At 35.0% G+C, this 26,283-nt stretch overlaps 1 protein-coding gene across 1 annotated transcript in view; it reads right to left on the bottom strand.

Moving 5' to 3' along the window:
- The window catches only part of Glcci1 (glucocorticoid induced 1), a 41,144-nt gene extending 18,514 nt beyond the window's left edge, over window positions 1–22,630 (bottom strand). Inside the window, exons 1-5 of the mRNA XM_055612920.1 lie at window positions 22,619–22,630; window positions 19,315–19,401; window positions 9,014–9,127; window positions 7,092–7,244; window positions 743–953 (exon numbers count right to left, since the gene is read on the bottom strand). Coding sequence (XP_055468895.1) covers window positions 743–953; window positions 7,092–7,244; window positions 9,014–9,127; window positions 19,315–19,401; window positions 22,619–22,630 — 577 coding nt within the window. The remainder of the gene's footprint in view (window positions 1–742; window positions 954–7,091; window positions 7,245–9,013; window positions 9,128–19,314; window positions 19,402–22,618) is intronic.
- Window positions 22,631–26,283: the final 3,653 nt, after the last annotated feature.

Here is a 26,283-nt window from a genome sequence, read left to right as displayed (position 1 = left end):
GTCAGACCCGTACTGGCTCCCTGATAGGCTCCTCCTCCGCATGACTCCTGTTTGTAGGGCTTTGCATCTGCTCCCATCAGGTGCTGAATGAAGGCTTTCTGATGTTGATTATGCTAGGCTCCTGTCCCAGCACATCCCAACACCCAGGTCTTAACTGGGCACAAAAGGCAGGCAGATGCTGAGAGCTAACTGGTCAGTCACTCTCATCCAAAAAGCATGCTTTTGGTTCAGTAAGAGACCTTGTCGTAAGGAAATAAAAAGTGGAAAAGTATAGCGGAAGGTACCTCATATCTTACTTTAGTTTTCACATATGCACACATGTGTATGTGCGCCTTCACACTACACACACTCATTTTCCCAAGACACTGTTAGGAAGTATTCCTCCAAAATCACTGAATATAAACAAAACTTTAGCTTTAGACATTAGAAAAATAAACTGTACCACAACTATCATCAGCTTTGAAGAAAATGAAGGAAAATACCAGCTTGGAGTTGTATCGAATCTACCTTATAGCTTTTGTTAGTTGTAAGAACCAGGTGCTGTGCTTATCTGACACATTTATGGAAGATGTTTGAAAGTTACAAAGGAGGAAAGTGAGACCAATGAACAAACAAACCTGTAATAACTCCTTTTTCACAATCTCACCATTCAACAAAGGGGAAAAGTGGTGGAATGGTCTAAGACGCATACTATAATGAGCAATAACAAGCCTTCCATGTAAGTGGATGACTTCATTCTCACCTTTATCACGATCATAGAGCAAATCTTCTGTGGAACAAGGACTTCCATCCTGGGATTCCGGGGGACAAAATGGGGACACACAAGGGGAGTGGCTGCTACAGCTACTGCTGCGTTCCTGGACAGAAGGAGTCTGGGTGTCTATGCTGCGAGTGCTACTGCTCCTGTAGTGAGCAGGGAGTGGAGCTCTTCGTCCATCTGGTATATCCAAAGGCTGCAAGAAGAACACGGGTAAACATGTGGGTGACAGCAAGTACACTCAAGTTATCAGAAGGTATGGGGCAAATATTCAGATGTTATATTCTATAAATGTTACCTCCATAATTTAGTCCTCAGTGAATAAACATAACATTTTGTATCTTAGAGTAATTTCTAGGCATATTGTCTTTATTCAAGTTAAAATCTGTTTCAAACTGTTTTCCTTAAGAATTACAGGGTTCCTTCTATATCCTCCTAGGCAGTTCCAATGATATTCTTATATGAGCAGCGTAAGTTTAACAATGAAGCCCCAACTATTACCATAAATAGCATGTACACACTGGGGATAAATGAACATTCAAAGAAATCAAATTCACTTGCTAGTAGGGTAAAACAAAACCTCATACTGGCGAGTATAAATTTTCAACATATTAATTCTTTACTAAATAGATTCCCAAGAACTGCCATTTCCTTTGAAATTATTTAAGCTTTCTAATAAAATTTCAAAAGTATTCACTGGAGAATTACAATTTCAACAATTCTGTTAACCTGGCATATGACTAAGAATGGTCATTCATAATCTTGCTTAGTTCTAATGTACTGTTCTAATGTGGTAAAAGTGATAAAGAGGAAAATACAATCATAACCACATGCTTTGACCTAGGGGACTCATTAAAATTCATCACTACATCATTCTGTTTCCATAAATAAAGAGAGTATAGATTAGAGTGACAGTGGTAATTAAGGAGTACTGGAGTATTAGATCCTACTGGCTGGACCCTTTCTGTGCACAACCAGTCTTTCTAGTCTACCTAGCTCTCATCCCACTTTTCTTACTTGTCATCAGTCAACAACTCTGTATGCTAAATTTTCATAAAAATTAAACTATTATTATTATAATGAAATGATGGCAATGCTAATAAAATGAACTAATATAATTAATTAAAATTCATTTTCACCAGTGTGCCTACTCCACATGCTCTGAGCTTTGTCATTTTAAAGATTTAGACATACTGCCAAAACAATAGAGGAAGAAAAATTAGGAAAGAATAAAATATCAGTATTTTTTATGTTGATTGGAAGGGAAACTTTGTTTATGCAATGCTGCTGCAACAGACACCAACTTTATGACTTGATAGTGACGACTATAAAGAGAACATTCAGCTATCTAAATAAGTATCTGGTTCCTTTGTTACTAAAAAAAAGTTTCTAGTCAAGAAATGTAGTAAAGGAAAATATTCACTAGGCCAAACATGGGCAAAAAAACGTTAGCCCAGCCCATCAGAATGGCCAAGATGAAAAATTCAAGGGACAACACATGCTGGAGAGGTTGTGGAGAAAGGGGAACCCTCCTCCACTGCTGGTGGGAATGTAAACTTGTACAACCACTCTGGAAATCAATCTGGCGCTTTCTCAGACAACTAGGAATAGCGCTTCCTCAAGATCCAGCCATACCACTCCTAGGCATATACCCAAAAGAGGCTCAAGTACACAAAAAGGACATTTGCTCAACCATGTTTGTAGCAGCTTTATTTGTAATAGCCAGAAGCTGGAAATAACCCAGATGCCCCTCAACTGAAGAATGGATGCAGAAACTGTGGTACATCTATACAATGGAGTATTACTCAGCAATGAAAAATAAGGAAATCATGAAATTTGCAGGTAAATTTGCAGGTAAATCATGAAATTTGCAGGTAAATTTGCAGGGACCTGGAAAGGATCATCCTGAGTGAGTTGTCCCAGAAGCAAAAAGACACGCTTGGTATATACTCACTCATATAAACATACAACATAAAATAAATCCACTAAAATCTGTACATCTAAACAAACTAAGCAAAAGAGAGGACCCTAACTAAAATGTTCAATCCCCATCCTGAAAGGCAAAGAGGATGGACATCAGAAGAAAAAGAAAATAGGAAACAACCTCGGAACCTGCTACAGAGGCCCTCTGAAAGCCAGAAGAAAACAGGAAACAACCTTGGAACCTGCCACAGAGGGCCTCTGAAAGCCTCTGCAGTAGAGACTATCAAAGCAGATGCTGAGCCTGATGGACAACTGATGGGCAGAGTGAATGGAACTTTATGTAAGAAGTGGGAAATAGTAAGAGCTGGAGGGGACGGGAACTCGACAAGCAGAGCAACAGAACAAGATAATTTGAACACAGGGAACTTCCCAGAGACTCATACTACAACCAAGGACTATTCGTGGAGATAACCCAGAACCCCTGCACAGATGTAGCCCATGGCAGTTCAGTGTCCAAGTGGGTTACATAGTAATGGGAAGAGGGACTGCCTCTGACATAATCTGATTGGCCTGCTCTTTGATCACCTCCCCCTGAGGGGGGAGCAGCCTTACCAGGCCACGGTAGAGGACAATGCATCCACTTTTGATGAGAACTGATAGACTAAGGTCAGAAAGGAGAGGAGAACCTCCCCTATCAGGGGACTTGGGGAGTGGCATGCATGCAGAAAGGGGAGAGAGGGTGGGATCAGGAGGGGAGGAGAGAGGGGCTTATGGGGGGATACAAAATGAATAAAGTGTAATTAATAAAATAAAATAAATGAAATAAAAAAAATGTTAGCCCAATAAAATTGGCAATGCTAGGAAGCAATTAAATAATGCACTTCTTTGGAAACAAATGTTTAAGAATATAAGTTATATTTTACTTATGTCCTACTTCATAAATAAAATCTTTACTTCTATTTTTTAATCTACAACTAGACAGTATATATTTATTTAACCACCTTTTTGAAGGTAGAATTACAAAAGCTAATTTTACAAATCTACATGTTTATACAAAATAATTATGGAAAACAAAAGGGCTTATAATATTGATATCAATAATAGTTAATGTGACGATTTTCACTTTTAGATGGGGCAGACATTTTAATTTATTTTTAATAAACTCTGATACAAAATTAATTGTAAACATACAATCTCTAACTGAGAGCAGGTTTAAACATTAACAGCCTTGCCACTATTGTACCAGTTGGTACATCTTGTTTGGAAGCCATTACTAAAGTACTCAGAGTCCAGTACTTGGTAAAGCCACTGGTGTCTTCTCTCCTCCAGCAGCCTGCATAACACTTTCTAAACAACTATGTAAGCTAGCCAGCAGGGAGAGAGATTCCCAGTCAGTTCAAAATTTCTTTCTATGTTCTGCAACTGAAGTTTGTGGTATCTTTAGCAACAGGGTCTTATATCTAGTTACAACGAACAACCAAGAACAATGGCAACAGCTTTATTGTTTTGAGTGCCTCTGAGGTCTCCCTGACCAATAACTGACAAGGAACCTGTGTCTGGAACTGAGATTTCACTCAATAACCCATGTTTTCTGTGCACAGCATTGTTCACTTATTTGGAACTCCTCTGTTAAAACCCCTTTAAAAAGAAGTATACTGTAGTTAGCTTATCAACTAGTAGGGTTTCATTAGGCATCTTCATATGTCCTTATAATGCCTAAGTTTTGGTTATCTACACCTGGTACTATAAACATGATCAAAACCCATGTCTAGGAAAAACACAGATCCTAGGAAAGAACCTACTGATGTTTTGCCAAACTCTCTTCTAAATATTTATGCTTATGTCCTTAAAGGTTTGCCACTTTCAACCTTGGTCAGAAAAGCTCTGAATTGCAGAGGGTAGCGGTTTAATTCAGAGACTCAAAACTCTTCAAAATGCTGAGATTAAGCAAATGGGTATTTGTTACCTCCTCTCACCAAAGGTTCAGGAAACAATGCAGAAAAGGTGACAGGGAATGTAAAAACCGAAAGACTGAGTAGTAGTATTGTGAAAGGCTGACCTTCTGAGTATAACATAGTTGCTACACATGTGACCTCACATACTTGTAGCTATCCATATAAGTAACCTCAAAATCCAAAGTTGAAAATTCCAGTATGGGTGGGAGGGCTACTAATATCCCAGTCCCACAGCTGAGGAGGAAATGGAAGCTTGGCAGCCACTGAGGAGGGGGCATTCAGCTTGTTTTGAGAGGGAGGCCAATAGAAGGTTTCCCATGCTACATGGGATGACCTCATATCATGAACCTCTTGGCACCACAAACTGGACTTAGTGGGAATAAAGAGATGACATGAAGTCAGAGGGGAATCAAAGATACTGAGGGAGGGGACATGGAGGGAGGGAACTTGGAGTGGATATGACCAAGATATACCATAGACAAGTATAAAATTTTAAAATATTTAAAAATGCAAAAAAATACCCAAAATACAAAAATTCTATTAAAAAAATCAATGTTTTAAGTTATAAGTTTGGAGATAATTCTGGAATAATTTTGACATGTATCTTTACAAATATAACTCATTTTCAAGAAGAAATGTTTTATATTTTAGTAAAGTTTTGCTTTGATATTCTTTGCAAATAGATTAATTTGTGAGTGATTATTTATTTCCGAATATAAGATCAACTTTACTTCCTTCTATTACTATTCTAAAAGAAACACTTTAACAGTAAATGGCTAAAAGATGTCACAGCTTCCATTCCAATGAATTCCGTTAAGCATTATTTATATAAAATAACTTGATATATGATTAAAGAGTAAAATAGCAATGTTTTGGGAAGATGTCCATATCAAAACTTAAAACGTGAATGCTTTGGCAAAGCAATTTCACCAACAGAAAACTGCAGATATATATAATGTCTTATAAAGCACTGCTATGGTTATGATGGAAAGCATGGGACAGAACATTTTTAAGTTATAGCAATTCATATAGCCACTCATTATATACTAACTAGTATGGATACAAATGAACCTATGAATATTGCTTGCATCTGCTGACCTATAAATACTAATGTCTAAAGACTTATATGTAAGTGTGTTTACTAGTCTTCTGTCAACTTGACATACAATCTAGAGTTATCTTAAAGGAGAGAAACTCAATTGAGAAAATGATTCCATAAGATCTGGCCATAAGTCATTTTCTTAAATACTGATTGATAGGGAAGGGTAGTTCCATCCCTAGGCTGGTGGTCCTGGATTCTGTTTAAAAAAAAAAGGCTGAGGAAGCCATGGAAAAAGCAAGCCAGTAAGCAATACCCCTCCACAACCTCTGCATCAGCTTTCATCTCCAGGTTCCTGTCCTGTTTGAGATCTGTTCTGACTTCCTCTGATGATAAAGAGTAATATGGAAGTGTAAGTCAAATAAACCCTTTTCTCTCTAACTTTCTTTTTGGTCATGGTGTTTCACTATAGCAATAGAAACCCTAACTAAGACAGTAAGAGAGAGCCAAAACTGTAAAATTCACAGAAAAAAAAAATGGAAGAGTCAATCACAGGATCATGGATTAAGGAATGTATAAGGAAAATAATAAACTAGACTGCATCAAAAATATTCTTCAATGAAATCATCAAGAAAATGGAACTCAACTTTCATAATGTTTCCTCATGAGACATTTGATAAAAGAATTTATCTCTAAAAAAAATTGCAAAGAACATTTACAGCTCAGTAATAAAAAAGACAAACTAATTTAAAATGAAACAAGAGATGTAAATAAAATTCCTCTAAAAACATACAAATTTATCAAAATTTATGAAAAGATATTTAGCATCATTAGCTGCTAGGGAGGCAAAGCAACATTATGAATAAAATGCTGCTCTGTTCCCACTAGAGACTGGCTATAATGAAAAAAAGAAAGATTACTGAAATGTTTAGAAAATATGTAGAGAAATCAGAACTATCCTACATTAATGGTAGGAATATAAAATGGTACAGATGCTTAGGAAACAGCTTGGTAGTTCCTTTACATCTAAACACAGAGCTACAGTACAAGCAATTCCAGTCCTATGTTCATACACAAAATGAAATAAAATTATATGCATAAAAATGCTTGTACAAATGCTTGTGAAAGCATAGACCAAAGTAGAAACCATAAATTCATTCAATTATTACCTGGAAAATGTACAGAAATAAATACTACCTGGCAAGAAAAAGAAAGTACTGATATGTGCTGCAGAAATCTTAGACATGCTATGTGAAGTGAAAAAAGCCATACCAAAAGTCAGACATTGTATGTTGCTATTTATACTTGAAATGTCTGGAACAGAAATATACATAGAGACAGAGGGTACATCAATGGTGGCCTACAGCAAAACTGCAGCATTAAAGAAAAAATAAATAAATATCCCATATAATCTTACCTTGGACACTTCTTCCTTCCCATTGTTTTCTTTGATAAATACTTTTTCCAGTTCAGGACTTATTCCTTCTACATTGCAGGGCACACGTGAAACAGATGATTTTGGCACAGATATGTTTGAAAGAGGCATAGGGACTGACCTTGATCCAATAGCCTTTGAGCCAGAAGATAAAATGGAAGTCAAATTATTTATTGCCAAAAAAAGAACTGGAGCATGATCCATCTTAAAAATTGAAGAGCTAGAATGTAACTCAGTGGCAGACTTTTGGTTAGCACATGTAAGGTTCTTTACATGGCCCCTGCCATAAAAACATGAAGCAAACAAAAATGTATTAAAACAGAAAACTCAGTTATTTCTGACACTTCAAATACAGTAAAAATTCAAACACACATACAAAAATTTAAGTTCTAAAAAGAAGTTAAAATAACATGATTTCAAAACAATCCTTTTAAACCTTTTAAAGTGCAAAAATATAACTAGATAATATATACACTTGGTCAGTAAAATGGCAGAATTTTCAGCACTTTTTAAAAGTTGTTTTGTTGTTGTGTTATTGGGAAAGAATAGTTGAAATAAGTATAGTTGATATTGTGTTATTTATCATGTGACTCTACTGCAGTGCTGTGGATATACCATGATATTTACGTGTTAGTATTTTTTGTTAACATTTTGTCAACTGTGTAAGACAATCACTGGATTATTAAGCAATATAAAAACAATACTATGTTAAATTCAACACTCACTTAACAACTTTAGATTGTTTTCAAAAGTTCTCTGCATGGGTTTTCAAAAATAGCCTCTTCTAACAACTTCTATAGAAGTTACAAACAATGTCAATGGACATTTTACAGCTCAGGGATATTATACAATAATAAGAAGAAAATAAGAAAAAACAAGAAAGACTAAGAAATAAAAAGATAATAAAAATAATCTTATTAATAATGAGCAAGTGAAATTTATACATATGATTTGTAATGTGGCAGCCAGGGTGTTACTACTTCATATAGTTGAACTTCAGACTATTAATGTGCTTTATATCTTCTTAATCTTTAGCTCTATCACACTTTCCATTTTCTTATTATCAAAAGTATTTAGTTGTTTTATGACTTTCATAATAAAATATATCTATCATGAGTTACTTCTGTGTATAGTTTAATAAGAGGTTTAGTATAAGCCCCACATATCAGTTCAACTGACCTTATATTTCTTCATGAATTCTCTATTTGATATCTTTAAGCTTTTTTTCTCATAATTTCCATACCAAGCTCATTTTAATGTAATGTTACAGCAATTTTGTTATCTGATAGAAAGGTCTTTAAAATTTTTTTTCCCAGAACGAGCTTTGAAAACCCCTTATTAATTTCCAAAATGGTTGTATAAGGTTACATTCCCACTTTTTGATACAGTGAGTTACACTAGTATTTTATAATGTTGAATTATCCTTATCTTTATGAACTATCAATACACTACTTGGTCATGGTATCAAATTTAACTTAAGATTCATCACTCCATAGCAGCAGTTTTCAGATCTGTTCCATAAGATATGTTAGTACAAATTTCTTGGGGGGGAGGAAATAAAAACTATAATTTAAAAATTTCTTCATATGAAAAACAAGATAGAAAATGCCTGAAGCATTTACCATCTATAAAGTAGACAGTATAAAGTATCTTCTACTCATAGAAGGATTAAACAAGATACTACTAAATTGTTCAGTAAGCACATTACCTGTGGTTTCAGAACAGGTAAATATTCTTAGGCAACTGTACTGTATGTCTGTTACTAAAATAATGCTAAAAGCATTGTTTCAAAGCATTTTACAAGAATTTGTCTAAGTAAAATGATTTGGTGAATGAAGGTAAAGCTTTTCCCTTAGTAATACACTCAGAGGAATTAGTAAAATCTGAACAAGAACCTGGCCTACCTGAGTATGACTGATTGTTATGTGGTTGCCATGGAGAGGTGACTGTCGATCTTTCTCTTTACTGTGTCGACTACTTTGCTTGCTGCGTTGTAGTTGTTGCCTCAGTTTGGCAATCTGCTTTGGGGAGAGAACAGAGAAGAAAAAACAAAAGTGAATAACAACGCTGTTCTTTATTTCCCTCAAAAAAATAATAAAACATAAGGTTTTACCACAATGATTTATTCTTCAGTTGTTACAACTAAGACAACTGAAAAGGAAAAATAAACATATGGCACAAATATTTCATTTCTGCAAGTTTATATTGTGTGGAAGGAAACAGGTAAATAATGTTAGGAGTCTCTTCCTTTAAAGAGGAAACTGTTAGGTTAGAAGTATTTCAGATGTACATACGTACTGATTAATTTGTCAAAACTGTTATCTACTTTTTTGTTTTTCCTTTTAGACAGGCTCTTACTATGCATAGTCTCAAAGTCACAGAGACCTGCTTGCCTCTGCCTTCAGACTACTAAGATCAAAGGCATGCATCACTGCATCCTAAATAGAGCTGTATTAATTTCTATATTTCTTTATAAAGAAAAGAGATCAAGCTTTTCTATTAACTAAATGTTCTAAATTATACATTGCAATGGTGGTAAAGGCAATCAAATATTTAGTGCTTTACTAGTCTTTGTGAATAACCTTGGGTTTCGTAAGGACATTTCTACATATTTAATCTTATTATGTGTTAATTTTAGTCAGTTAAACATATATGTACATTTGGATATGTTCTCCTACATAGATCCAGATTTAATTGCAAAGTCTTTACTAAAGTATCATCTGGAACTACACTGCTTACAGACTTTAGGTGATATATAATGTACTTTAAATCTTCCCAAGTATTTTAAAAGGATATGGATATTGTTCAATGGTGGGGTTAAGAATAATGTGTAATCTTAAATGACTGATGTGTTGTAAACTTAGTTCTTAGTGAGCTACTGTTAAGATACAGGGGCTGTTGTAGATATAGGAGCTGGAGAGATGGATCAGCAGTTAAAAACACTTGCTGCTCTTGCAGAGTAGCAGAGTTCTGGTCCCACTACTCAAACAGTGACTCACAACTATCTGTAAAATCAGTTCCAGGCAATCTGACTCCATGGGCACACATACATAACATGCAAAGTATGTGTGCATATAAAATTTTAATATCATTTTGAAAATTTATTTATTCATTCATTTTACATCCTGAGACATAATAGTAGAATACCTCTAAGAAGCAAAGCTTAGAAGGAGTTGATATGAAACCTTTCTTAAAAAAGTGAAAACCCATGGAATATGACTGTATCATCAGGGGTGCTACCCTTAGAAAACAATGTGCTTCTTCTGGGACCTCTAATTCTCATGAAGATTCTGTTTCCTTATGTGATTTCTCCTTCCTGCACAACCTCTCACCTGTTTTTCGATGTTCTATGAGAAGACTCACCAAAGGCCAAACATGATGGGGCTGTTTACTCTTTTGACCTCCTCACTTTTAGACTGAATCACCCTTTGTATTATATACATTAACCAGTCTCTAATGAGGACCAGATTAACAAAAGACCATTAACAATTTATGGAAAGTCTTTAACACTAATATTACTTTTGTCAGAGGCAACATTAACCAATCAATAATTATTCTTTAAACATCTAGAAGCACCTGTCTTATGTTTTCTACTAGATAAAATGTAGGCACAAAATGTAAAATGTTATTTTCTCAAGAGTATATATAGTAAAAATACAATGCACTGTGAAATTACATAAGGAACTGAAATATTAGAAAGCACAGTAAAAAATGCTACTAAAACCTATAAATGTTCAAGGTAAAAATAAATGATGAGTTGGGAAAATTCATTTTTACCTGTGGGAAATAATAAGGAAATAGTACAACCACCTAAAAGAGGGATAATTTAGGTCCTTACTATCAAGACTTTCTTTTTTTGTGACTTACGGATTTCTCATACATATCCTTGCAAAAGATGTACAGGTAAAAAATTATGGTAATTTTTCTGTTCCTCGCTTTAGTTTGAAATAACTTAATTTTCTTCTAGAGAGCATTAATTTTTTTCATGAGAAAAGAAAAAAATTAGTAGGTAATCATCATAAATCCAGACAAATTATTCTCTATGACAGAAAGGAAGTAGGATCTCAAATTATACAAATTATTTTACAAGAATATAAATATAAAATCAAATGTTTTCTAAATAATGATGTTTTAGTGGTGTTAGGAAACTGGAAGTGCTTATATAAAATAGCTGTCATGTCTGCAGTTTAGAGCAATTTGTAGTTATTTGTTTTAAAAATAAATCTTTAAAACTGATTAATCTTAATCTTTTATGGCCTCTGATATATTAAAATGGACCAGAAACATTTAGTTCTATGTGGATTTTTTTTAAAAACTAGGAAAAGTTTTTTTTTTTTTTAAATCCTATACCATAGTTCTTGGAATGCCAGTTAAACAAACAGCTTCCAAAACTGTTATTTTTGTTATAATACAGATACACTCTTGTTTACAATTAGTAGTCATCAGAATAAAAGGAAAGCCTATCTTCCCAAATATATGTACATAACACATTGCAAATTCCATTTCAGACATAAGTAAATGATAGTGAGACCACTTTCCATGAAGTCCTTCTTTGCTTCAAAATGCAGGAGGCTCTTGTATTTATTTAAGGCACAAAGACAAGAGGGGCATAGCACTGAAAACACTCCATCCTTGTACATTCTTGTACACTCCATCCCTGTACTTTCCTTTGACAGGAAAAAAGCCTCCATGGTATGTGACGCCATTTCTTCTCTCTAACGCCAGGACCATGGAGAACAAACATGTCCCCTGAAGGAAACGCTAAGAGAGTTATGTTTCTAAGTTACGCATTGGTAGTGCTTAACTTCTACCTAAAACAACCTAAGCCCATATCCCCACTGCATCATATCTCTTCAACAGGTCATCTTATGTGATGAAAAGACCTAATACAACCTTCCATTTCAGATAGAACATGTAGCTATGTAAGGTATGAATGTTTTAAAACTAAAGACTGGTATTTTTTCTCTAAAAATGTATTTTCTATTTTGTGGCCATAGAGAATCCAGAAAGAAGAACTTTCTTCATAGTCTGAAAGGAGTCCTCAGTGTACCTAAGTGTTAAAAAACATTAGGAATAAGCAATCTTCAGGCAATAATTAGACAGAATGGTAGCAAGAACCAGAAGATCCTCAACACAGTGGTTGAGCACTTCTGTAACATGGACTAGGAAGAGTCTTAATTCTCAGAATTATTTCAAATCCACAGTAGTGTTGGGAAATGAAAAATCTTAATTCAAAAGGAGTAAGTGGTAGCAGGGGAATGGGACTCAAGGTCTTGGGACTTTTGCAAGAGAAGGAACAAAAAGAGAGCCAGTGCAAACCCAGAAAAATTATACAGGTTTTCATCAGTAAGAGATGTATTGTTGCCAGCAAGTCCCTTGCCCACAGCTATCAGAAAAATCTGAGAAATCCAGGTTCTTATCTCTGAAGTTAAAACAACTTGGGAAGTATGTATGTCACTGCTATACTCAAAGTTCTCAATAGCATTTGCTATGAAAGACTGTTATCCAGAAGCTAGAGTCTAACCCAACCATTAACATGGTTCAAAACTGATGTTCCATAGTGCAACTGGGACTTGCACCTCTGGCACCAAGCCTGATAATTTGAATTCTACCCATGGGACCTACAAAGTTGAAGGTAAAAACTAACTCTTATAAATTGTACTCTGACCTTCACTAGCCGGTGGAGGTATGCACATACACATATGCAGACACACATTCACACACACGTGAATGAGTAGTAACATTAAATTTTAAAGGTAGTAATTACCGTAATAAAGTAAAAAGACAAATTATACCCTAGGAAGACAATATACATTCAGCAAGTATAAAAAAACTGCAAGCAGTCAAAGAGTCAATGAAGCACATGGGCAAAGACAATAATCAAACTGTCTCTGACCAATGTGTGAAGAAGAGATGCTCAACATATCCTTATCAGAAAAATATAAGTTAAGAACAAACAGAATAATAGTAAACACCAAATTCTGGCAAAATTATAAAACTAACTCTCCATGTACTACTGAGATTGGGTTGGGAATGTCTTTTATTTTAGCATGATAGAATTGATTAGAGATTTTCTTCTGCAAGAACTTATATCCTTAACATAAGGTGTGAAGGTAATAAATAGCTCGACAGTAAGAAGCAATGACCAATCTACTAAATGTTAATATTGCTTTATAGAAGTGGAAAATGGTAGTCCAAGGTTAAAGTCATGTTCTAACAAGCCCTAAAGGAAAAGTGTTAAATCACTTAATACTACATTAATAGAGCTGGGAGCAATGGTTCCCAGAAATGAGCTAGCAGAGAAAAGAAGACCTCAGAAATATAGAGCTACACTATCTTATTTCTGTTAACAATTGTAACAAGTGACACACTAGAACATCCCTTCTTTGTGTAAAGAAATATCCTTATATTATAAATTTATCCTTTTTCAAATGTAGGTGACAAAATGTTAAACACTGCTATGTTGAACATGTTCTGATGCATATTCTGATTTGTAGCATATACTTTTTAACCACTGTTCAGAGTACCTTTGTAATCTAGTTTCTTTAATGACTGTGTCAACCACAAATAAATTATAATTAAAACCTAATAACTGTTTATGGTGCAGTAAAGCACTATATTAGTTGCTATACCACTTGTTAAGACATTAACTGCTGCATTTGATTTTCAACAAAAGAATATGAGATAGGTACTATTATTACTCCCACTTAGGATGAATTGACATTGAGTAGAAAGGTTTTTAATGCTTAATAAATTTGCATTACGTGATGAAACTCAAATTTGAAACCTACAGAATTCTACAGTCTGTTCTCTTAATACACTATAGTTAGTATCTAGAATATTCCCACAAAAGCCTACATGTTACTAGGGCTGATCCTCAGCCTATGGAACTACTTGAAGGTTGTGGAAGCTTTTCTTTTTCTTTTTTTTTTTTTTTTTGAATTTTATTTTTTTCTTATCAGTTACATTTTATTAACTCTGTATCCCAGCCGTGTCCCGATCCCTCATTCCCTCCCAGTCCCTCCCTCCCTCCCTCTCCACCGTGCCCCTTGCCAAGTCCACTGATAGGGGGGACCTCCTCCCCATTCATCTGATCCTGTTTTATCAGGTATCTTCAGGACTGGCTGCAAAGCTCTCCTCTGTGGCCTAACAGGACTGCTCCTCCCTTGGGGGGTGGGGAGGCCAAAGAGCCAGTCATTGAGTTCCTGTTAGAAATAGTCCTTGTTCCCCTCACTATGGGAAACCAATTGGTTACTGAGCTACCACAGGCTACATCTGAGCAGGGGTTCTAGGTTACATTCATACATGGTCCTTGGTTGCATGTCAGTCTCAGAAAAGACCCTGTGCCCAGATATATTTGGTCCTTGTGGAGCTCCTATCCTTTCTTCATCAGACTAACTCCCCTTCTTTCTTATGATTCCCTGTACTCTGCCAAAGGTTTGGTCATGAGTCTTTGCTTTGAAAACACTGCTAGTTAGAGTCTTTCAAATGCGCTCAGTAGACTCAGCAAAGTGGCAGGATACAAAATCAACTCAAAAAAATCAGAAGCCCTCCTGTATACCAAAGACAAAAGGGCCGAGAAAGAAATTAGGGAAACAACACCCTTCACAATAGCCACTAATAACATAAAGTACCTTGGGGTGACACTAACCAAGCAAGTGAAAGACCTATTTGAGAAAAACTTCAAGTCTCTGAAGAAAGAAATTGAAGAAGATCTCAGAAGATGGAAAGATCTCCCGTGCTCATGGATTGGTAGGATTAACATTGTGAAAATGGCCATCCTGCCAAAAGCAATCTACAGATTCAATGCAATTCCCATCAAAATACCAACTCAATTCTTTACAGACCTTGAAAAAAAGATTCTCAGCTTCATATGGAGAAACAAAAAACCCAGAATCTCCAAAATGATCCTGTACAACAACAGATCATCTGGAGGTATCTCTATCCCCGATCTCCAGTTGTACTACAGAGCAATAGTAATAAAAACTGCATGGTATTGGCACAAAAACAGAAAGGAGGATCAATGGAACCGCCTAGAAGACCCAGAAATAAACCCACACACCTATGAATACTCGATTTTTGACAAAGAAGCCAAAACCATTCAATGGAAAAAAGACAGCATCTTCAACAAATGGTGTTGGTCCAACTGGATGTCCACATGCAGAAAAGCTTTTCTTTTTTTAAGAGGTAGGTCTCCTGGAAAATAATTAGCTGTGTTTTGGGAGGATAGAGGTTTCCAAATCCTTCCTGTCTTTATTTACTTCCCATCTTCCATGAGGTAACAAGCCTCCTCTATCACATGCTTCAGTATTATGAGTTGCATTACCATTGCATGGCCCAAAGAAAAAAGATGCCAGACTGAAAATTTTGAAACCATGTGCCAAAATAAGCCTTTCTTCCTTTAAGTTGAATATTGTCTATATTTTGGATAGCAATGGAAAGTGGTTGTAAAGTTAACACAACCACTATAGACCTTATTGGCTGAAAAATTCAAGATAAAAAGTGGGAAAAAAGATAAATATTATAAAAGTAAACAAATGAGAATAAAATATTTAGCAAGAGCTGAATTAAATCATATACATTTCTAAATAATTACTAAAGACATTAATTTTCTAAAAATGAAATTGGTCATAAAACTTAGACCATTAGTAGTTTTGATATTAAACAGGGAATATATGACAAGTTTTAATGCTTTTAAAGATAAAGTATCTCCACAGAAACACTCTACTAACTAGCTAAAAGCAAACTGATTCCTGTACAACCGTATGCTTGTCCATATATACAGTCTCACATAAATGACACAGGGATAGACAGACAGCTCACATACAAAAATCTCAAACACAGCTTGCTTTGGGAGAATAATAAATAGAAACTGTTTTAACACAGAAGTGTATTTAACAAAGAAGTGTGTTGTACAGTATTGACAAACGTAGCAGTCTATGCTGATTAGTTTTTATAGCCAGCCGGGCAAAACCTAGCGTCAGATGGATTGAGGGATCCTCAATTGAAGAACTGGCAAAATCAGATATTCTGTGGCCATGGCTGTGAAAAAGTGTCATGATTGATGACTAATGTGGGAAGGCCCAGCCTACTGCCAGCAGCAACATCCTTAGGCAAATGGAGTAGGTTGTATAAAAAGCTAACTTATCAGCCTATTTAATTGATTTACCTGGTCTTGGGTCAGCTTTGGTAACTGGAATCGATCAAAAAAAATTGTCCATTTCATTTAGATTTTCAAACTTTGTGGCATAAAGGCTTTTGATGTAAGACCTACTGACTGGATTTCCTCAGTATCTGTCATTATGTCCCCCTTTTCATTTCTGATTTTGTTAATTTGGATAGTGTCTCTCTCTGCCTTTTAGCTACTTTGGCTAAGGGTTTGTTTATCGTATTGATTTTCTCAGACTATGGCTTCATAGAATGAGTTTGGTATTGTTCCTTCTCTTTCTAGTTTGTGGAATAGTTTGAAGAGTATTGGTGTTAGCTCTTCTTTGAAGGTCTGGTAGAATTCTGCGCTGAAACCATCTGGCCCTGCGCTTTTTTTAGATGGGAGATTTTTGATGACAGCTTCTATTTCCTTAGGGGATATTGGACTATATCTGACAGAGGGCTAATATCCAGAATATATAAAGAACTCAAGAAGTTAAACAGCAACAAATCAAGTAATCCTATTTTAAAATGGGGTACAAAGCTAAACAGAGAATTCTCAATACAGGAATATTGAATGGAAGAGAAACACTTAAAGAAATATTCAATGTCCTTGGTCATCAGGGAAATGTAAATCAAAATGACCCTGTGATTTCACCTTACACCCATTAAAATGGCTAAGATCAAAAACTCAAGTGACAATACATGCTGGAGAGGTTGTGGAGAAAAGGGAACCTTCCTCCATTGCTTGTGGGAATGTAAACTTGTACAACCACTTCAGAAATCAATCTGGTGCTTTCTCAGACAATTAGGAATAGTGCTTCCTCAAGATTCAGCTATACTACTCCTAGGCATATATCCAAAAAATGCTCAAGTATACAACAAGGACATTTGTTCAACCATGTTTGTAACAGCTTTATTTGTAAAAGCCAGAAGCTGGAAACAACCCAGATGTCCTTCAGTTGAAAAATGGATACAGAAATTGTGGTACATTTATACAATGAATTACTACTCAGCAATTAAAAAAAAAAAAGGAAATCAGGAAATTTGCAGGCAAATAGTGGGAACTAAAAAAGATCATCCTGCGTGAGGTATCCTAGAAGCAGAAAGACACACAAGGTATACACTCACTCATAAGTGGATATCAGACCTATAATATAGGATAAACCTACTAAAATCTATACATTTAAAGAAACTAATCAAGAGGTTGGACTCTGACTAAAATGCTCAATCCCTATCCAGAAAGGCAAAGAGGATGGACATCAGAAGAGAAAACAGGAAACAGGATAGGAGCCTACCACAGAGGGCCTCTGAAAGTCTCTACCCAGCAGGGCATCAAAGCAGATGCTGAGGCTCATGGCCAAACTTTGGGCAGAGTGCAGGAAATCTTGTGAAAGAACGAGGAAGTAGAAAGACCTGGAGGGGACAGGAGCTCCACAAGGAGAGCAACAGAACCAAAAAATCTGGGCACAGGGGTCTTTTCTTATACTGATATTCCAACCAAGGACCATGCATGCAGATAAATAGAACCCCTGCACAGATGTAGCCAATGGCAGTTCAGTGTCCACGTGGCTTCCCTAGTAATGGGAATAGGAACTGTCTCTGACATGAACTGATTGGCCTGCTCTTTGATCACCTCCCCCTCTGGGGGGGGGGGGTGCAGCCTTACCAGGCCACAGAGGAAGACAATGCAGCCACTCCTGATGAGACCTGACAGACTAGGATCAGAAGGAATGGGAGGAGGACCTCCCCTATCATTGGACTGAGGGAGGGGCATGGGTGGAGAAGAGGCAGAGAGGGTAGGGTTGGGGGGGAAGAGAGATACAAGTGGAATACAAAGTGAATAAACTGTAATTAATAAAAAAAAAATTAAAAAAAGAGGCTAACTTATCATGAGCCAGGAAGCAGGCAAGAAGTCAGCCCAGTAAGCAATGCTCTGTTATAGGTTATTCCTATGTTCCTGCCCCAACTCTCTTCAACAATGAACTGTAACGTTAAGATGAAAAGGAACTGTTTCTTCCTTTAAGTTGCTTTTGGTTTATCACAGCAACAGGAATGCTGCATTACAGACTAGACTTTCAAAAACAATCACAAATCCACTTAATCTCTTAATTATAACCATTTTACAGATGAGGAAAAAAAATAAAGTTCCTTTCCCATGTGAGAAACCTAAAAAATAAATTGTAAACCTAGTCTTTGACTTTCAATTTATAAGCTAATTTTAACACTCACAATGCTGTGCAAGTAATCCAGTATTAATATTTAACTACAAACATGGACCAATGAGGATCTCAACCACTTCACTAAAGCAACTGCCATAATGTCAAGAGATATTATGAGCTGTAAAACTAAAAGATGAACAAAAACTTGACAAAGCAGTTAGTGGTCTGTGTGTGTACAGGAAAATGGGTTTTATTTCTACTGGCATCTTGAAATCTCCTTGCAATTATTCTTTTGTTTCAAACAAGAATACCACAGCTTAAACTATTCTAACCCCAAGTTTTCATAAATAAAATTGCTCAATTATTTTGATTACATCTAGAGTACTAAAATACTTGTTTTGATAATTTCATTTGGCATCATGATTGTTTTTCAAGGAGACAAATACTTCTAATCTGTTCCCTTTTAGTAGCATATATCACGTGTTACTACAGACACTCAGTTTTATCACAACAATGTGAAATATCAGCAGTATGTCTGAAACTATACTAAACTGAGATGGATCACAAGTTTGGTTTTTATTTATATCTTATACTTGAATGTGAATTTCTCAGTCTGGATGTACTAGACTAAGCTTCTTTTATTCCTTTTATTTATGTGTTTGGGTAAGAGGCAGGCGAGAATTATACATTTTCTACATTCACAACATAAAAAGTGGCTAAAGATAAAATAAAATCATAGCAATATCACGCCATTAGACAATTTGCTTTAGACATCACGGTATACGAGGAATCCTACAACCTAAAGTACATGAAATTAATACTGGTAGGTCTGAAACTTTGCATAGGAAAACCATTCACAACCTATGAAGTTACAGAATGAAATAAAAATAACTTACCTCTTTCAGTTGATCAGCACTTCCCCATGATGCAGAGCGCTGATGAGATCGTTTTTCTGCTCCCTCTTCTGCCCAACAACTAGGTGTCTTTAAAACCAAACAAATCAAAAGGTAAGAAATGTCACTACTACCGAATTCTAAGTAACTGAAACATAATTTCTTAGCATTAAAATTTTTAAAATGTTGATTAATTAGACCTAATTAATCTAAGATGTCTGAGGCATCTAGCTTAAAAAAAATCATTTGATATTTTCATATCAGCATTAATAACACAGCAAAGTAAATGAAAAATATGAAAATTTACATGCTGAGCTATTTTTGGTTTGATTGGTTTCGGTTTTGGAATCAGGGTTTCTCTGTGTAGTCCTGGTTTTTCTGGAATTCTCTGTGTAGACCAGGCTGGCCTATAACTCAGAGATCTGCTTGCCTCTGCCTCCGAAGTACTGGGATTAAAGGGATGTACCATCGTTGCCCAACTTACATACTGAGCTTTTAAAGAGAACAAACTAAATATAAAATAGAATGTCTACTAAAAACAGAAGATAAACAGAGCTCTCAGAAACATCTGTATTATAGATGGCTTATATGACAAATATCTAGCTAGAGGGTTAATTTAACTAGAAGAGAATATTAAACAAGAGTTATCTGTGGAAAAAGTATTAAGCATCTTCATTTAAAAAATAGTTATTTTAAAACCTAAAAGAATTATAAATAAATATAAATCAAACATATTAATTTAAAAATGAAAGCAATGCAGCTTTTTAAAACTAGTCAGTCATTTTAACTAAAATATATTTTTTAATTATTTAAGCATCAATAGATATTAACTAAAGAATAACATTAAACATTTAGTGTCAATTATTGGCATAAAGTTATAAGAAATTAGGAGTTACATAAAAAAACTCAAACATTAAAATACCACATTTTTAACATATGAGAAAGCCGAGTGTTATGTAAATTACAGAAAGTAAAAACAAGAAGATAGACAATGGGTAATGATTACCACAATATATACATATGGCATAAAAATGCTTTTTGTATTCTATACTAAAAACAAGTTTATACTGAGGTTGTACTTGAAAATCCCCATAAAATAAAGAAACCATATTTCTGTTTAATACAGTTCAAAATGCTTATGAGAAACTTTAAATTACTCCCTCTTAAAAATAGCAATTCTCCAAAACCAAGCCCGTGACAACTGAATGCCAAGTGGCTACAGAAAAGCTGCTTGAAGGGTTCACTGTTAAAGGAAACTGTTTGGTTAACAGTAAGAATATATTATTCTAATGGTAAGTGCAAAGATAAGAAATTAACAATCTGTCAAAAATTATCAAAAATTTCCATGTTTTAATCCTAGATAGACAACCTGAAAATAATTTAGCATTCCAAATAATAGTATCTTTAATAATTTATTACAGAATAATTCCTCTATGACAACTTTAGCCAAATTTTTGAAGTTTTCCATGACTTAACAGTTTTATATTTCTTCTAAGTAGCACTCTTTTGCTACAAAAACAATTAAAGATTACAACAATTATAAACCAAAAATACAGTCACAGAAAAAAAAATTAGACAAAATTTAGTCATGTCCATGAATATGCTAGAGAAGTAACAAGAGCTAAATAAGTTTTGATCTATGTGTTAAATGCTGAGTATTTCAGAGTGTTTCAAGACTGTAAACAGGTACACTGGACAAAGTAAAGCAGCAGAGGCTCTTTCCTCTTGTGCTAGTGAAACAGCGGTCCAGCTGCTGTTATTTTGTCTACTGTCTGAACCAGAGCTTTATACAAAGTGCTGCTTTGTAGCTCTGCTTCTAGATATTACCAAAAAATGTTTAATAAAAGGGTTCCAAGGCCAAACAAATTTGGGGAAAATCATACATTGTATTTTTCTACTCTACCTACAAAGCAATTTTGCATTCTAAAAACTCAAATGCACACATACTTTAAAAAAAAAACCTGCTTAACTTTTTCCTACTTACATGATGACTACAGTTACTTTACAAGTATACTTTCTAATAACATGAGGAGCATTATTCCACAGATATCTTAGAAACACAGCCCTCAGTAATTTTATTTTTGTATATAATAGCATGTTCTTTGGTCACTACACTTTAGGAGCTTCCTCTTTCTATCCAAACTGCCTCTACTATCAAGGAGGAGAAAAGGAATCTTTTATGCATCTAAACAATACAAGTCTAAAAATCTATCTATAAGACTACTAATCTATCTATAAGACTACTAATAAATTACTTACTTAAAATCTGCCATGTTGACCACACTTAGCACTCACGTATCTTGCCAGACTTTTATATATGTAAGGCTTTAAAAATCTCTTATCCCTGACAATGAATAACACAGGTACTACTAGATACTGCCAAATACTTTCACACCATTCCAATAAACTCCCAGATAAGTCATAAAAATTAACCATGCCCAGATAATGGCAAACTTAAAAAACAGAAGTTTTCATAATAGAAACTCAGTCTTTCACACTTTAATAAACCTTAAGTCTAAAGAACCATTTATTTGTAAGATTACACAGAAGATAAACAATAGTTGACTCAAAGAATTCTGACCTTGTAATAATTACAGAATGTCTGAGCTGTTTTATGCTCTGAGGAAATCTACCATGTCTAAGTCATTTCCTGCCAGACCAGACTTACAGTTCATAATTGTATAATAATAATAATATAATAAACTGTTGATACTAATAATGACATTAATATTACTGTATTTAACTTTAATGACAGTGAAATGTTATGCTGCAAAGATAGTTAATGGGCCAGGACAGATAGCTCAATGTTGCTTCTGTAAAGGACCTACGTTCAATTCCCAGCAACATGGGTGGCTAACAGCCCATGGAGGCTATCAACATTCTTTAAATTTGGTTCCAGAGGATCCTAGGTCTGCTTCTGACCTCTATAGCCACTGCATATCCATGGTGACCAGACATACATACATACAGGCAAAAACACACATAAAAAAATAATAAAATCTTTTTAAAAGGTAGCTAATATTTATCAGTATCTTAACTTCTAGATAACTGTATTAGAAGCCTAGCATAGATTATTTTGCATAATCTTCATTGCAGTAAGTAAAAGAGTTATACTGTAAAATCCCAAAGCACAGAAATCTTTTTAGATGGTTTACATTGTTCCTCTCATTTAATCCCAATCATTTATACAAAATAAGTCTTAGCATCCAGAGATAAATAATCCTTTCTCACATTATTCCTAAATTATGACCTAATTGTAAACTATAATCCCATAAAGCATGTCTTGAGTTGAATAGTCAATCCATACCAAAGCAGTCATGGTCCTGGTTTAAGGAGAAAAAAATTTGTTTTTGTTTAAGGAATATACTTAGCAGTACTAGGGTAAAAACCCATGAGTTTCTTAAGGATATTTTCCTTCAAGTACATTATGTATTTTGACCATATTTACTTCTAAAACTTTCCAAGATCTATTTCTACTTTACGCCATACATATATAAATGATTAAATATACATCTATTAAGTCTGGCAGTCTTCTATGTGAGAAAACATACAATCATTGTCATTCTGAGTCAAGACATTACACTTAAATTTCAGTTCCATCCACTTCCCTTAAAAAAAAAAAAACATTTTGCTCTTTATGGGTAAATAAACTCCATCTCTGAGGGTATACATAAGTGTATCACATTTTGTCTATTCATCTGTTGATGAGTATCTAGGCAGATTTCAAAACTTTGCTTTTGTCAACAGTGCTACAATAAACAGGGACATGGAGGTGTCTCTATCAATTGTTGTCTTAGATAACTCGAGTACATTCCTAGTTGTGGCATAACTACCGTATGGTAGTTTTACTTTTAGTATTTTAAGGATTTCATTTAGTCCTGATGGCTAAGAATACTGAACATTTCTTTAAATGTTTACTAGCTATTTGTACTCCATCTTTTGAGAACTATCTATTCATTTAATTTGCCTGTTTACTGACTTGGCTGTTTGGTTAGTCACTTCAACAAATGGTGCTCAGAAATCTGCATAGCCACACACAGAAGAAAATTAACATCCTATCTCTCATCCCGTCAAAAACAAATTAACCTCAGTTTGTAACCTCAGTGCTGGGGAGGTGCAGGTCATTCCATAGAGTACCTTGGGAAGGTGGCCTAGTGTAACTGGTAAATTCCGGAACAAGGGCCAATGAGATGCTATCTCAATAAACAACTAGACAATACCTGAGGAACAACACTTGATTTTGACCTTTAGCCTCCACACATACACCTACACACATACTTTCAGGTTTACACACTCCCACATGCATACGCCCACATACATGCACAAAGACAGAATTAACAAATGGGATTACATAAACTGAAGAACTTTCTACACAGCAAGGGGAATAACTGAAAAAAAAAAAACTGACTAATTGGGAGCAATATGTCTGCTAACTATTAATCTGACAGATTAATATGTGAATATATAAAGTACTCAAAAAGTTAAATACCTAAAACCAAACAATTGTTGCTGTTTCCTATGGAAATTTAAAAAAAAAAAAAAATCCCTTGAGCAAAGACACAGGAAACTTGAAAGCCTCTATCAATTCTGACTTTGGGTCAAAAAATTCATTTCTGATCTATTATTAAGGTATAATGACCTACTCCTTTGACTTCTTAACCAAGCTATATTCAGGTAAAAGAGGACAATGCTGGATATTTTAGTACTGTTTCAAAGAATGTACATATTTTAAATCAGAGTAGTGATTTTACTGATGGTGGCTACAGCCAAATCTTTTTTAATTTTTTATATTAATTAGTTTATTCACTTTGTTTCCCAGCTGTAGTCCCCTCACGTATCTCCCATGCCCCTTTCCAAGTCCACTGAAAGAGGAGGTCCTCCTCCCCTTCCATCTGACCCTAGCCTATCAGGTTTCATCAGGACTGGCTGCACTGCCTTCCTCTGTGGCCTGGTCAGGCTGCCAATTTCATTATTTTCTTGTTTTTAATTGCTGAGTAGTAGTAGTCCATTGTGTAAATGTACCACAATTTCTGTATCCATTCCTCAACTGAGGGACATCTGGGTAGCTTCCAGTTTCTGGCTATTGCAAATAAAGCTGCTACAAACATAGTTGAACAAATATCCTTGTTGTATGCTTAAGCATCTTTTGGATATATGCCTAGGAGTAGTATAGCTGAATCTTGAGGAAGCACTATTCCTAATTGTCTGAGAAAGTGCCAGACTGATTTCCAAAGTGGTTGTACAAGTTTACATTCCCACCAGCAGCCAACTCTTAAATACTTATTCTCAAAGATAGACTCCTAGAAAAGGCTGTTGGTAGAAGATCATAAAACTCCCTATACAAAAGCTTAATGAGTTTAAAAATTAAAATGTTACTGCATGTGTGTTTTAGTATGTGTTTCAGTATGTTAATGTTTAATAGTTTTAAGTATAAATAATTTAAATTACATATAAGTGTAAATACATATTTTTTTATTTCTTTTTCTCAATTACAATTCATTCTCTTTGTATTCCAGTTATAGATCCGTCCTTCATCTCCTCCCTTCCTCTTCCCTCCCTATCCCTTTCCCCTAAGTCCACTGATAGGGGAGGTCCTCCTTCACTTCTATCTGACTCTAGCCTATCAGGTCCCATCAGGACTGGATCCTCTTCCTCTGTGAGCTGGCTAGGTCACCCCACCAGGGAGAAGTGATCACAGAGCAGGCAACAGAGTGCATGTCAGAGACTGTCTCTTCTTTCCTTAGTAGGGAACCCACATGGAGACTGAGCTGTCTATGGGCTGGTGTCTAGGATCCATGAAGCAGAAAAAGTAAATTAGAGTTATAGTATAAAATATGATTATATCAGCCTGTCCATATTTAATGTATTTCTTCAGACACAGACATTATCAAAGCATGTGCATCCTTCCCCTTTCCACACACAAAAAAACCATCTTAAGAATGATTAATTTAAAAGGACCCAGGAGTTGGCAGTCATTACTCATGTTCATCTAAATTACAGAGATCATTCTGACCCTAAAAGGCCTTATTTATTAAACAAAATCAATAAAACACAGAAACACGTAACCTGAAATAGTACTACATTTTTAGTACAGATAAATTAAAATGCCCTAGGACAAGTATGGAAGCTGTTAATGTATTACTGTGAGAAATGAAAGTCTGTGGGTTTCACAAGATATTTCAACAGCATGGTATTCTAGTACTAAGACAAGTGGTAAGGATGGTCTCCAAAGTGAAAAGTCTCACTTAAGCTAGATGACTTTTTTCTTTTCATATATGTGTGTGTGTGTTAAAAAAATCCATCAATTTGGTAGAATACACATCCAATCTGAGACATTTCACATTTTTGTTTAAAAGGAAAGTGGTGGTAGTGTCTCTTAAGACTTGAACTATCAACTGGAATAAACTACAGAATAGTAATATATATATAAAGGTCCTAGCCCATATTTGGATGGATTACTCACAAGATTACCTTTACTGAATATGAAAAAATATCAAAGTAAAGCTCAAAGGTGAACAGGACAGTAAACTATTAAGACTTTGTTTTTTTTTTTTTTTTAAGTTTGAGTAAGATTTATAAAAAGTTAATTTAAGTTACTAAGAAAGCTGGGCAGGGGAACTTCTAGTACTTTATGTTTTTCATCTATTCCTTTTGATACTGATTTTATGTTCACATTGAAAGTTTTGTAAGCTTTTAAAATAAGTAACAGCATGTTCCAAAAGGCCTATAAAAATGGTTTGAAATGGTTATATACTGCGTATCAGTATACTGGATTACGAGATAGTAACTATTCAACTTTCACATGCAAATAGCTTAGGACTATGAAGTAATTTCCTGCTCATACCACAAGGATAAATTCAGTAAGAAGTTTATGATTGTCTCTGTCACTCAGTTACACAAATGGACGGAGTAGCAATAGACACTGGTACTTTCCCTTGTCAGAAACACACACACACACACACACACACACAC

This window comes from Psammomys obesus, unplaced genomic scaffold (genome assembly GCF_907164565.1).
Source record: "Psammomys obesus unplaced genomic scaffold, mPsaObe1.curated_primary_1811, whole genome shotgun sequence".
Taxonomy (NCBI): Eukaryota; Metazoa; Chordata; class Mammalia; order Rodentia; family Muridae; genus Psammomys; species Psammomys obesus.
Note: the sequence above shows the minus strand (reverse complement) of the source record. Positions and strands in the feature narration are given on the sequence as shown.